Below are 15,129 nucleotides of genomic sequence, written 5' to 3'. Positions count from 1 at the left end.
ACCCCTATTAGTGAGGCCAAAAAATCCGACTTGAGTTTCACTCCACTACCTGCCATGGGAAAGAAGGGTAAAAATAGGACAAAATTGGGGGTGGTGAATACACCGGAAACAAAGATTAGAGATTTAGAGGAAAACCGATTGCCGATGAAAACGCCCACAAGGGAACTGTATGAAGTTAAGCCGGGGAAGGAAAAAATCCGATCCCTTGTGGGCAGGGAAGCTAGAGACCCCCCGACAGGTCCTCTGGCCCACCCCCTAAACCCAGAAAAGAGGGGAACAGACAGAGAGTCAGAGGATTCCAGAGTTTTCCCCAGTGGGTCTCCATATGAGGTACCGTTCTTAAGTGGTGCTTTGTGCCCCAATCAGGAGTCCAACACAAGTGACACTCCCAATGACCGCCAGAGAATGGACTCGGATCCCCCGGTTTTGCCTAAGTAGTTTACTTTAACAACACTTATGAACATTAGTTTCAGGAGCGAGCAGCAGCAAGTCAACTGCAGGAGAGAGAGTGGGAAAGGTGAGAGGAGAGAGAGTGGGAAAGGTGAGATGGCACAACATTCATTTGGACAGGTAACTTAAAATTAGTTTTACCTGGTTATATCAGTATCAGAAATTATTTTCCCCCCATTTTATTAACACTCCACTTATTGAAACATGAATATTTTGTTTGTTTGTTTGTTTGTACATGATTCAATTGTTTGTTTGTTTGTACATGATTCAAATTGAATCTTTTCTTCCGGCGCCGTCACGAATGGCAGCCACTCCAGCAGCTCCCGTGTTATTTTCGATTGTTCTCGATTGTTCTCAGCTCAGGGATGCTGCTGGAAATGTGAATTTCCCTTCGGGGATGAACAAAGTATCTATCTATCTATCTATCTATCTATCTATCTATCTATCTATCTATCTATCTATCTATCTATCTATCTATCTATCTATCTATCTATCTATCTATCTATCTATCTATCTATCTATCTATCTATCTATCTATCTATCTATCTATCTATCTATCTATCTATCTATCTATCTATCTATCTATCTATCTATCTATCTATCTATCTATCTATCTATCTATCTATCTATCTATCTATCTATCTATCTATCTATCTATCTATCTATCTATCTATCTATCTATCTATCTATCTATCTATCTAACCTATATTTATGTTGACAATATCTGTGTATTATTTGTGTTTGCAACAGCCATTGCCGCCTGGTCATCCTGGAAGGGGGATTATCTCATGTGTGGTCCCTTCTCAAGGTTTCTTAATTTTCCTCATGTTTAGGTTTTTGAGTTTTTCCTTGCCGTCATGTAGGTTTTAGATCAGGGGATGTTGTAATAATAGTCTGTGGTTTGCAATATTATGTGGTCTGTGCAGCCCCTTGAGACTCTTTGTGATTGAGGGCTATACAAATAAACATGACTCAACTTAATGTTTCCTATTTAAGAATAAATATACACGTATACAACTACATGTTGTTTTTATTTTTATATTTGTTTTTTAACAGATTACTTTCATCAAATTGGTGTTGGTACAGCCGATTGATTCATTGGTTGGGCACAACTCACACCCATACATCCGGCCCTTATGCATGGTATGGTGTGTGATAAACTTTGAGGTGCGTTTTCTGTAAAGTTTTTTTCAATTATGTTACGATCATGATTGCAGAGATAAAAAACTGAACAGAAACCCAAAAAATCAACAGAAAAGGATTGATATTCAGATATTTTCTTTAATCTACATAATGTGCTCCTTTTACATTATTTTAGTTACTTTTGGAAAAGTAAATTGGTTTAAGAGTATGAGGAAAATATCCTCAAAATTTTACTAATAAACAACATTAGCTCACTCAGAAAATGTAAATGTAAGAAGATCAGCCTGAAATATTGTTTTTCAATCAAGTAGCTCAACCCAGATTCCACGAAAAATAAAGAGCCTTATATAAGCCTTACAATGAACACAATGCATGCTGTATGTACTAAGTCAGATGCAGCACATACTGTGGATAATTTGACGTGACTACTCTGTTGTATGAAACTGCCTCAAGTTTATTAATCAATTATAGAATTGTTTTAACGGAATTAAAGAAATGCAATTAAGCAATCCAAATTTGATTCAGGGCACCTGCGGCTGCCCCGTTGGCGCCAACAGCCGCAGGACCTGATTGGCTTTTGGACTCAATTTAAACTCCCGTCTTCCGAAAGGAACCTGTCAGACTGTCTGCGAACCTACGCTCTCAGCTAGGCAAGCTTTTGGACTCTCTGACATTAACCTGCCCTGTTTTCTTGCCTGATACCTCTTGCCGACCTCTTTTCTGAACCCGTTTCTGTTTTGCTCCCCCGTCCTGGCCTTCGACCTGTTTTCTCGCCGTTAACGACTACCCTTGCTCGACACGGAAGTGCCACTTCTCCGTTCCTGCCATCAGCTACCCGTGACCGCCGATCATCGGATCGTGGATGCAAGCATTGCTCTCTTTCTTAATAAAAACTGAGTAAAACAAACGTTATTGGGTCCTGTCTCCTTTCCTGGTCTGTGACATCAAGTAGAGTCGTAGACAATAAATTTTCCTTTGTACATTTGTTGTTTCAGTTTATTTAAAAGAAAAAAAATAATTTCTGTTGCCTTGTTTCAGTTACATCTGTACATTTCTATACTTATTACATAATGTTACATAACTGCGTAATTTTTTTCAGTAATGGGGTAGTCTAACTAGTTATTTTTTTCCACCATTACTGTTACTGACGGTCAAAATCGATGGGTTACTTTTAATAAATTGAGACAATGCGTGTTGGTGTGGACGGGGGTTTACTTTTGAGTTTTGCAAGTTTTGGGTAATGTATTTCTTGTTATTTAGGACATAATATAACCTAGAGAGGGGGATTAGATAGTCACTTAATATTGATTTACTGTTGACTTTTGTTATAAACAAAATATTGGAAATGCAGTTGCCGATTTCCGATTGACCAGTGTCTCAGGTTGTCAGGGGTTTGATTAATTTATTTTACACTGTAGTGTCAAATGGAATTTATATTGTTGACCTGTTTACTTTTGTTGTGTGAAAACACTTGTACAGTAGCATCTGTCTGATTGAGCAGTTGTCTGACCTGAGATTGTGATTTATTCTAGAGTGAAACTCACTTTATATTGTTTTACAGATGACTTTTGTTGTGAACAAAATACTTGAAGTACAGTAGGCTATGTCTACGTCAACAGTTGTTTCAGGTTGTGAGCGTTAAATTTAATTTGTTAAACTCACATTATATTGTTTACTGCTGATTGTTATTTTATTATAGTGTTTAATCTTTATTTTAGTTGCACTTCTGGTGTAGGACAAATCTGTTGCATGTGAGGTGCAATACATATTACCAGGGCTCTATAACACAACTACTTGTCTGTTCTTCTTTATTCAACTGACTCGAATACTGCACAGACAAATGTAAATCATTTGACATACAACAACTTCTTTATAAAGTAACGGATTGGGTTACTTCCCCTGTTATCCGGTTAATTTTACTGTGAAGCAATTCAGTTACAAAATCAGTTACTTTTTAGAAGTAGTAGTAGGTAACAAACTAATTACCTTTTTAAAGCATGTGTCCAACGCTGGTGACTAAATAGTTACTTTCAGAGAAAAGCGCTCCATTTTGGTGTCCGTAATCTGGGGGGCAAATGTGTTGCATTTAAAATGAATCGCGCCTCGACCGAGACATACCTAATTGGTATAATGGCGGCGCCCTCTGGCTGCGGCTGCATCGACCCGCTACAACGGGTCAGGTGTATCGACATTTCGTTCTGTGTACATTGTTACAAAGAATGACAATACAAAGGAAATTATTATATTATTATTATTATGAAGTAACGCGCCCAACACTGCCTAAAATATTGCGGGTATTATTTACCCCTAGGAGGCGCTAAATCATACATAATGTCCTTTTAAAGAAAGTTTACGTGATTAAAAAAAAGGCATCCCATGAAAAATGTTCAGTCAAGAAGAATCAATGTTAAATCTATTTTAATGCAAACTTAAGATTTGTATACTGTGCAAAAAATTGCTACCGGTACTCATTGCCACAATTCGCGAATCAGTAGTGATTTCCTGATTATCTGCATCAGTTTTGAATGATTGAAATTTTACCTATTAATGACTACCCTTGATTTTGTAATTCAGTTAATTTTTAACCTGGTGATTTTCCAAAATGGCTGATTTAATGAATTAAATTGTTTCATTTATTTTGGCCAAGCCCTTGCTCAACAATATTTTCACAGCAATGTTTCTCAACCTTTTTTGAATCAAGATACGTTTTTTTACCAATAAAAAATCTTGAGGCGCTATCAAAAATGTTCAACTATTAATTCAAGGCTCCATATATATATATATATATATATATATATATATATATATATATATATATATATATATATATATATATATATATATATATATATATATATATATATATATATATATATATATATATATATATATATATATATATATATATATATATATATATATATATATATATATATATATATATATATATATATCCGCACGGCGGCGCAGTGGTTAGCGCTTGTGCGGCACAGTTCATGTCATGGGAACCTGTCGTGGGTTCAAATCCAGCTCCAGACTTCCTGTGCGGAGTTTGTATGTTCTCCCCGTGCTTGCGTGGGTTTCCTCCGGGCACTCCGGTTTCCTCCCACGTTCCAAAAACATGCATTTCAGGTGAATTGGCCGGTCCAAATTGTCCCTAGGTGTGAATGAGCGAATGAGTTGTCTGTCCCTTTGTGCCCTGCGATTGGCTGGCAACCAGTTCAGGGTGTCCCCTGCCCACTGCCCGGAGGTGGCTGAGATGGGCTCCAGCCCCCCGCGACCCTAATGAGGATAAGCGGTACGGCTGATGAGATGGGAGATGAGATATATATATATGTATATATATATATATATATATATATATATATATATATATAGTATAATGTCATTTTGAAAATTACCATATTTGTTTTACTATATTTAAAATGAGTAAGAAACTTTCTGTCGATGGAATTTTAAAAATGAACAATGGCACCTAAGGCCACTTTTGATCACAAAATAAAACACAAGTGAAGTTAAAAAATTACAACTACATACATGGATAAGTTATAAATATTGAAAAACTACACAACCATGACTAAATGTAGGCAGTGACATATTTTAATATTACAACATATCCCATTTGAATTCTTCGGATGTAATAGGTTTGCTAGTTTAAGATCAGGTAAATGTGTAATTTTGTAACTGTAATCCTGTGCAGTCCTTTGAGACATTTTTGTGATTAAGGGCTATATAAATAAATTTGACTTGACTTGACTTGACTTTAACCTGATGAGATACAGTGTGTGGAATGCATAATAGAATAATAAAGTTTGACTGAACGTTGTGTTAATGACTTAATTATTGATGTTGCCTTAAAACCACAGTGTGTAATATTTGACCACTAGTACTGTATTGTCTAATACGAATGTGTGTAGCAGCAAGATGCCACACAAACATGGTGGAGACTTTAAAATACGGATTCCACTATGTAAAATAAATACAAATTTTTTGAATTGAGATTCTTTTTTTTTTTCTTATACATTTAAACATTGGTATGATAGTTCATGTATTTTTGCCTAGTATTTACATTTTTTAAACTGAATACAAGTTTTTGGTACCACTAGGAAGCACCAAATATTACACTTTGTCCCTAGATTAAATGTTTGGCTATGATACCTTTCTTTCCTCTATCGTGGATGTGACCAACCATCTTGTTTTCATCTTGCTCTATCCTTGTCCAAAAAGACTCATTTCGTTATATTAATTGTTCAAATGTTTTGGACCAAATGATGATATGGGTTATAAACCAGGTAAAATATGTGAGTGCACAATTTGTGGAAAACATATCTTCATTGAATTCTGTATGTGTTGCTCTTCATCATGTTGATCATGGAACACACGGAGATATTTAATTTCTCTTGGGATACAAACCAAAACCGAATTTTCGTAAAATATGCCAGTTACTACTCAGGTATGTTTCTTTTCATTTTATTTTTTTCAATTCCTACTTATTGCATTTTTTTCCTGCCTGGTATTTCTATTCATTTATGTCCAGTGTTCTTCTGCCACACAAGAAATCCCTTTTTGCTGTGAGTATGTACACTAGAATAGATTAGGAAAGGATATAATGGAATAGTCATATAATGGCTAAAGTGTGAAGTGCATTGTTATTGATAACAACACAGTAAACATTGTTTGCAGCAAAATCACACATGGCAGTAGGGCTGCAACTACAAGTATTTTAATAATCGATTAATCGGCCAATTATTTGAAAAAAAAAACAAAAACAAAAAAAAACAATAACAACACATTCTTCTAATTTCCTCTTGATTCAAATATTGAAATTTTGGGCAGATAGAAAGATGCGCAAAACAACATAATATTCTATAGAATAAAACAATAAAAAAATTGAAGGGGTTTGTCAAATAGCTTTCGTCATATTTGTATTTGTATATTAGTACGATAAAGGACATTTATTTATCTATGTATCAAAATGGGGTCTTGAGGCACCATGTACCTGACCAAAATGCGACTACAAGTTAGTCGCCAGACAAGGAGGACGAATTACAACAAAATGTAGTCTCAAGTCGCCCCTTGCTAGATCAAACTGGTATGATAAGCATGTCCCCTCAAAGTCACTAAGGCATTAATACACTCTTATTTGCATTTAATTAACGTGCTCATTGCCGCACAAATCACGCAACACAACGAATCAATGATGAAATATGTTGCAAACTCTTTTAATAATTGGTCATAATCAATTTAATTGTTTTATTGTTGCAGCCCTACATGGCACTCCAGGATATACAAGATAAACAGGTAATGAATCAACTCAAGTCATGTTTATTTGTATAGCCCTTTTTTAAGAAAAATATTGGTTGAAGACTGTCCTAAGTTTTGGTGCAATTTTATTTTGTAATCATAGTGCAATAAAAAGTGAAATTAGTGAACAAAACAACAACAAACTGGCACATAAAAATTTGATTTATTTATGTTAAAGGCAGTGTAAATATGTCTCAAACATAGTTTTCATGTCCCAGGAACGGTTTTGAAAGTAGTAACAGACAGTTTAAAATGACAGCAGAGATGGTATATTAGCACGGCACGGAGACTTTGATCTCTCAGCCCGTAAACGAGAGGACTCAGACATCTGGGAAGTAGAAAAACGCACACAAACAAAAATGTCTGCAGCCGTATCCAGATCAAACGTTCCAACAAAGATCCAACAACTATCATGACGCTGCCGTAAAGGACTGACAAGAGGCAGAGTCCAAGCTGCACCATGTGCAGCAGGAGCGTGTTGAGAGCTTTACGAGCAGAGACTTTGTCTACAGCTGCCGATCTGGCGGCCACTACTACACCAAAATAGCTGAAAAAGATGCTCAGACTTGCCAAGAAGAAAATAAAACACCCACATACGTTGTAGTACAACTTAAAAACGGGCACAAGTAACATGTTGACGTAGCTGCAAAACTGTGTCATTTGCAGACTTTCCAGGTGATCAAAAGGAAACATTAACAATAAAAGCCCCTGAATTAAAACATCAGAAAAGCAAAAGGACCACAGGGCCAGCGTGACCCTCCTGGTGCTTCTGGCGGTTATGATTGAGGCGTGTCTGAGCGGGTGACACACGGCCACGTATCTTTCCAGCGACATCACCACCAACAAGAGAGGGGAAATCTTAGCACCGAGATTGCCAAGCGCAGTGAGCACGCCGCACAAGGGGTACGAAACGGTGACGCCACCAACGGTCAGCAAATATAACAGCTGGATTATGGCCAGCGAAAGCGTATCTCCGAGGAGCAGGTTATATAGCAGGATGTAGCGTGAAGTCTCCCGAAGCTTGTGTTGACTTCTCAGGGTGAACAACATTAGCACGTTGACAGAAATGAACACCAGGCTGAAGCTGGTGGTTAAGGTGGCCGTCGTCACTCTCTCCAAGAAGCTCATCCTGACGGTCACGTTGGGTGGCATAAGTGTGGAGGACAAAGCAAAGTATTTACCAACTCGGATATGTCAAGTGACATCACTCAGTGATCGCTTTATATGTTTGCATGCTCTTTGTTGACACGTCCGGTCACCATGGAACACAACCCCCTTGCTAATAACACACCAAACATCAACATCAACGCATGATATTAATGAAAACACAAGCGTAGGTGGATTAACGTATGTATACAAAACTGACATATTTCTTAATACTAAAATAATTTGAATAGGTAAAAAAATCAGCTTCACGGTAAGGGTTAGTGGATCCCCTGACCTCCTGGGTGGTCGAGGTACCGCTGAAGATGCAACTCCTGACAGCTTTTTTAACTGTTGACGGCTCTTGGACTTAGTTAACGTCGTGGCAAAATTGGCACCAGTCCATTCTTTCATCGGCCCTTTTCGTTTTCTGTCTTCCTCTTCTCCTGCCCTCTTGGACTGTGCCCTGGAGAATGATCTTGTCCAGTTCTGATGATCTTGTGACGTGACCATACCACTGCAGTTTTCATCAGCGCACAGTTGACAATTCTTCGTTGGGTCCACTAAGCCCTCAGATAGTATTGTGCACTATTTTGTAAGTCACATGGGCAATGATTTTTTCTTTAAGTCTTACTGTGAGAGTCCATGTCTCGCAAGTGTAGAGACAGATAGAACTAATCAGCATTTGCACAAATATGATCTTTGATTTCACTGCTGTGTTCTTGTCCCTTGTTTCTTTTTTTGCGCTTTTATGGCTATCCTGTTGGGAGTTTACTTAGCCTGAAAATAAATTGCCCAATAAAATTGTAAAAAATACTTGCTCAACGGGAACCCACAGCATCTCAGTAAGCGACAGACCCTGAGAATCCCGGCAAGCAAAACCAAAATACAGCGTGAGCTGGATTTACCCGGAGCTGCTAACAACATACACACCAATACCACTATTTAATGCGTTAGACTACAGTTTTGTTTAACCATTTTTTTCAAACCTAAATAACATCAAAAATCTTGACTCAAAACTAGAATTTTAGCCTCTGACTGCTTTATTTTAAAGCAAGACTAATTTTTTGTGCGTGAATGAACCGCTTCAATGATAGCATTAGATTTCCGTTTTGTTAAAAGTTTGCCACTTGTGGTTTTAAACAAGCACTTTTATTTTAGATATTATGGAGACGGAGAATATTTTGCACGTAAAAATAGAGTGCCGAATAACATCTACTGTTTTTGATTCAGGTCAAAAGATTGGCATGTAACAAAAGCAATCACCAGTAGTTGATGTTTAGTGACTAATGGGAGAAGTTAGTACAAACAGGTGAGTAAAATTTGTTGAATGAAAAGCAGAAGTTGATAAGTGGCTGATGTTAAATCGTAGGCCGATTACAAGCCGCTATCTTACTGTGGGAGATAAGTAGCGGTTGATCCACCTACACTTGCGAAATTGTCATTCCTGCACTTGTAGCAGGAAGATGGCAGCAAAACATGGAAGCCTTTAAAAGATGTGGCTCTAGCCATGTAATATAATTACGGATTACGAGACTTAAGCATTTATAAAAAACAAACAAACAACAATTTAAGTGTGTTAGAATATTAAAATGTGTCATTGCATTTAGTCATAATTGTGCGAGTTTTACAGTAATGCCATTTTCATTCTTTTAAATCATCATATAAATATTTTAATCAAGATAATCATTTAGTAGTAATTAACGCACCATATGACTGTCCATATATTCGGATGTACTTATTTACTTCTTGTTTTATTCTCTAGTCGCCACAGTATCTCCTTTTATCTAGTCATTATACAGTCTCTATATTGTTCTAAAAGGTGTTTTGAGTGACTGTTGGGGGGAGGCATTGAGTCTTATCAAACCAACTGCACGATTCAGTCTGGACAAATGACTACTGTGAAGATGTTGTCTCGGGAATTTTCCACAAACTTCTTTATTCCGGCCCTTGGGTACATAAATTATTGTCAGCCATTTTGAAAGGACATGTGTGTTTTATTGTAACAAAGACCTAAAACTGCCCACTCCAGTGCTTTTTTTTTTACCCGTCTTCTCTCACAACCCAGCTGTTGATTTGAACCTTAAAGAAGTCTGTCCTCCTTCAAGAGATAGTTCTTTTTTCTTGTTAATGATATCAACAGGTTGCACAGTGGATGACTGCAGAGCGTGTCAGCCACAGTTCAAAGGCCCTGGGTTAAAATTGTAATGCTAGGCTCCTTGTGTGGAGTTTGCATGATATCTCTATGCTTAAGCGGGTCTTATCGGGAAACTCCAGTTTCCTCCCACATAGAAAAACATACATGCCAAGTCAACTGGTGAGTCAAAATTGTCCTTAGAGATGATTGTCTAAGTGAATAATTCTGTGTCTTGGTGTACCCAACAATTGGTTGGAAAGCAGTCCAGGGTGTTCCAGGCCCATTGCCTGAAGTCAGATGGGTTGGGCTCCAGCACCCCGTCAGTGAGCCTGGTGACCAAACCCCAAACGTTCTTTAAATTTTGTTGCAAGCATACAAACATGGCCTCCTAAATACAATAGTGTTCATGGAATAAAAATGGTCCCATTTAGTGAACCAAACCAGTTAAAACATGAGCCGTGATTAGTTGTCCCTTGAGGCCTTAACAACTGTGATGTCTTTTTCAGTCAACAGAAAGAGAGAAAATGGCTGCACTCTGACAATTATAATTGCTGGATCAAAAAAAAAATCACAATCCACAAACTTAACATTAATCAGAATGAGACCAATTGGATAGTGAAGGCGCAAACTGACGCATCGAAGACACAGTTTTAGAACTATGTTGAAATCCCTTGGAAATTAAAATAGTCAACCACTGCTATTCATAACTTTTAGGGACTGGTTCAGCCTGAAGGGTGAAATTATGCAAGAAGTATAACAACATTTGATTAATATGAAAACCAAAAAATTTTCTCAAACTATCTATAAAAATACTGATAAACATTAAATATATGTTTTTGATCAAAACATTAAAAAACGTTTGCTTTGAAAAAAACAAAACGATCAAATACAGTATATATATACATCTTGAAGAACTACCTTAAATGATAAAAATAACAATTCACTATGAAAAATACCTTGATTTCCCTGGTGTACTGTACATTTGACTTTGCTTTCAAATAATTCTGTCTTTGTCTTCAAAAGGCTATTTTCGGCACATGATAAATCAAATGTATCTGGAGCAAATTTCTAAATGTGCTTTTAAGACTCCTGTAAATATTAAACGATGTTTAATAATGATAATAATATAACTAAGTTATCAAATTATTCATTTAGAGAAAAATTATTGTTTTATTTTCAGTTTCAACAAGGTTCTGTAAGACAATACGTCACAGACATCATAGGCATCCTAGCGAGTGCAGATAGCTCACTGTGGGCAGAATTTGCATGTAGACGACAGAAAATTTTTAAGAGAAATCCGCGATACCCATGGATTTGGGATTCCCTGAGATGGAAAACATCGTAATTATGTTTTGTTTGATTTTTTTGATAAACTTTCTTGTCCCTCTTTGATGAACCTTCTTGTCATTCATTTGAAATTTAATCTTCATCGAAACTTGTTCTGTATTATTGTGTGACTTTAAATTTTGACACAAAACAAATTTGAATCTAAAACCTCATTAGTGCATGGGAATGTAAATTTTGTCACTAATAATAGGTTATCAACCAAATTATCAGACATGGGACCAAGTCACACATGTGCAAGTCTCAAGTAAGTCTCAAGTCTTCACCTTCAAGTCCCAAGTAAGTCCCAAGTATTTTTTTCTTGGGCAAGTCAAGTCACAAGTCAAGTCCCGAGTCTTAGATTGCCAAGTCCAAGTCAAGTCACAAGTCATAAAAACAGCGACTCGAGTCGACTCGAGTCCAAGTCACTAAGTCTCAAGTCCCCATGTCTGCAAATTATGGTTGCCAACCAGTCATCAAACTGAAATAGAAATTAAAAAAAGGTTAATTAACCTATAATAACCAAACTTATGATTTCTCATCCAACACCTTAAACCAAATAATAGTGTTATTTTACTATAATTTAGATTAAATGTTGTATATTGTCTTTATCATTAAATTACCAGCTTTTGTTTGGATTAATTTTTACTCTCGTGTTTCCTCTATTAGTTTTTTCAGAAAACTCACAGAACTTAAAACTAATCCGGTAGCTTTTCTTCCTTCTGCCTAACAGCATATGTGCTACATTACTTTTTTTTCAACGTCAGAAGTTATATGTGGAAATGTCTATTTGTTTAATAACATTGCTACTTCCAGTCGAGTTGATCCCAAACATCACGTTTAACAGGGTCTTGTCATGAATAACCCGTAATGGTCAAAAAACCTGAATTCTGAACTCCGCCTGACAATTCCCTGCATGTATATCCCATCAGCCTTAGACATTTCTTCACTAAGTCAGTGTCTCCATGTTGACAGATCTTAGTCGCGTGGATCCATAGAATTATTTTGTACATGAACCCTCCTTTTTTTTCACAGTTTGCACATTAATGATGGAACCAGAAACATAATGGAGCATCTGACGGCATTACTTTACATTGAAGAAAATGTGTCTCAAGTAAAAAACATTGAAAAAGTAAACATGATGTTACAATTCTGGAGACGTTTTGACATTAGTTACAGAGAGTTTAAGGTGACAGCAGAGATGATACACAAGCACAACTCGGAGTCTCTTATCCCTCAGACCATAAACGAGAGCACTCAGACATCTGGGGAACAGAAAAACCCACACAAACAAATACACTAGTAGTCGTATCCACACCAAACGGCTCAATAAAGAGGCGGCGAGTGACATGATGGTGGCGTAGAGGACTGACAAGAGGCTAAGGACAAGCTGCAATAGGTGCAGCAGCAACGTGGTGCGAGCTTTACGGGCAGACACTTTGTCGTTGACGGCCGACCTGGCTGCGACCAACACGCAGATGTAACTAAACATAATGCTGACACTTGCAAAGATAAAAAGAAAATATGTACAAACTTTGTAGTAGTACTCGACAAGAGGCACAAGTAACATGCTGTCATACTTGCAAAACTGTTTCATTTGCAGACTTTCTAGCTGCTCAAAAGGAAACTTCATCATTAAAAGCCCCTGAATGAAAACATTTATAAAACAACATAACCACATGGCGATCACGACCCTCATCGTGCTCCTCAAGGTAACGATTGAAGCGTGCCTTAGTGGGTGACACACAGCCACGTATCTCTCCAGTGACATCAACGCGAGCACAAGAGGGGAAACTTTAGTTGCAAGATTGGCAAGCATGGAGAGCACGCCGCACACGGGGTACATCAGGGTGATGCCCCAGGCAGTCAGCAAAAATAACAATTGGCTGATGACCAGCAACAGCGTCTCCCCAATCAGCAGGTTATACAGCAGGATGTATCGCGAGGTCTCGCGAAAAATGCGTCGACTTCTCAGAGTGTGAATCATGACCACGTTGACGAAAAGGAATAACAGGCTGAAGCATGCGGTCAAGGCACCGGTCGCCGTTTTCTCAGAGAAGCTCATCTTGAAGGTCACGTTTCCCGGCATAAGTGAGGAAGAAGCAAAGGATGTGCCAAGTGGGAAATGTTGAGTGATATTGCTCACTACTCGCTTTATACGTTTGCACGCACCATGTTGACATGTCTGATCACTATGCAACAAACACCTCCAAACCCACCCCATTAGTTGAACTTGAACCCAAAACATTGTCAAAGAACATTGGAAAGCAGTGGCGCACTGTCAAGGGCTTTACAAATATCTTAATCATGTGATGTTAATTATATGTTGTCCATGAATACTTTTTAAATAATTCCAAATTGTCTGTCACCTTCCTTCCATTGCTTTCTCTCCTGTTGCACAGCTTCCAGATGTGTGTTTTCATATTGATGTCATGGTTGCCACGGCGCCCAATTGGCCCCGCGCATTGACACCAGCTGAAACGCGTTGACAGATTGCTGTCGGACTATTTAAACGTGGTCTGGTGAGTCGCCTGGTGTCAGAGTGTCTGAGAAACTCCTGCTAGACTCTGTGTGATATGCCAAGTCCTGTGAATCTCCGTTTTTGCCTGTGTTTGATCCTGTTTTATTTCGGCCCGATCTGTTTGATTTTGACCACTCTAGTTCTGATTTCAAGCTACTTCCACAACCATCGATCCCGGATCGAGTGTGCGCTCATTCCTCCTCTCCCCAATAAACTGTGAGTAACGTTACGCGATTGGGTTCTCAATCCTGTTTCCTGACTTGGTTTGTGACAAATAAGGCATTTAACCAATCACATTTCGGCCATTACTTGTTGCCATGGTCAGTAATCTACCCGGAGGCCTTCACAATCAGCTATGCAGGCCCTGAGGCATTAAACAAGTGACAAAAAAGTTGTTTGTTTATCCCGGGGTCCGCAACACGTGGCTCAGGAGCTGCATGCGGCTCTTAAGCACTGCAGAGTCAAAAAAAAAAATCACATTCAAAAAATGTAATTAAATTTTTTATTTTGATATGGTTTCTGTAGGAGGATAAACATGACACAAATACTTTTAATGTTTTCTATTTCTGTAAAATTGTGTGCAATAGATATTACATTTCAACTAGGAGCTGGTACAAGTCCACGAGCTAGCTTAACCCCGGTGTAATGCTCCTCCGTTTTACTCACTCTCTCTCCACTGTCCCCAAAGGTATTAAAATAAATATAACTGAGAACAGAGGATTTAACGTTTCTTGGACCAAGTTATTTGCATTAATTGCCAATCTGGATGGATTTCCTGAATAAGGAAATATATTAAATAACAAAAAAGTAATGTGGAAAGAACTTTCCAGGGAAAGCATATCACATTTACAATAGAGCAACCAGTTGGAAGTGAGAGAAATAGTGTGATTGCATCCATTCAAGCCCTAAATCGAATAGGACAACACAGGATCGACTTTCAGCATTAGCTCCGAAGGCAATATAAAATAACTTCTTGATGGAACTGAAACGCACAGAGAATCTGTACAACAGAGTAATTGAAACCCTCTTGAGGAAAGAAAGAAGTTTGGATTTTGTGCACTATTAAAAAACATTTTTTTAGAGTAAAAATGTGACTCTATTGGTATAT

The 15,129-nt window shown here is 37.8% G+C and overlaps 3 protein-coding genes across 3 annotated transcripts in view; all 3 read right to left on the bottom strand.

Annotated features, from left to right (window-relative positions):
- The window catches only part of st6gal1 (ST6 beta-galactosamide alpha-2,6-sialyltranferase 1), a 65,493-nt gene that overhangs the window by 1,943 nt on the left and 48,421 nt on the right, over positions 1-15,129 (bottom strand). The gene's annotated exons all lie outside the window — the stretch shown is intronic.
- On the bottom strand, positions 7,105-8,025 carry LOC148349710 (odorant receptor 131-2-like). The gene has a single exon (XM_088321712.1). It carries the CDS (start codon positions 8,023-8,025, stop codon positions 7,105-7,107), a length of 921 nt encoding a protein of 306 aa, XP_088177838.1.
- LOC148349709 (odorant receptor 131-2-like) lies at positions 12,529-13,502 on the bottom strand. The gene has a single exon (XM_088321152.1). The coding sequence runs from the start codon at positions 13,485-13,487 to the stop codon at positions 12,645-12,647; it is 843 nt and encodes a 280-aa protein (XP_088177278.1). The 5' UTR covers positions 13,488-13,502; the 3' UTR covers positions 12,529-12,644.

The sequence above is a fragment of the Urocampus carinirostris genome, chromosome 17, assembly GCF_059441175.1.
Source record: "Urocampus carinirostris isolate Australia breed hairy pipefish chromosome 17, RoL_Ucar_1.0, whole genome shotgun sequence".
Taxonomy (NCBI): domain Eukaryota; kingdom Metazoa; phylum Chordata; class Actinopteri; order Syngnathiformes; family Syngnathidae; genus Urocampus; species Urocampus carinirostris.
Note: the sequence above shows the minus strand (reverse complement) of the source record. Positions and strands in the feature narration are given on the sequence as shown.

Coding starts and splice junctions, on each gene's coding strand:
- LOC148349710 (XM_088321712.1), bottom strand. CDS start 8,025: ATGAGCTTCTTGGAGAGAGTGACGACGGCCACCTTAACCACCAGCTTC.
- LOC148349709 (XM_088321152.1), bottom strand. CDS start 13,487: ATGATTCACACTCTGAGAAGTCGACGCATTTTTCGCGAGACCTCGCGA.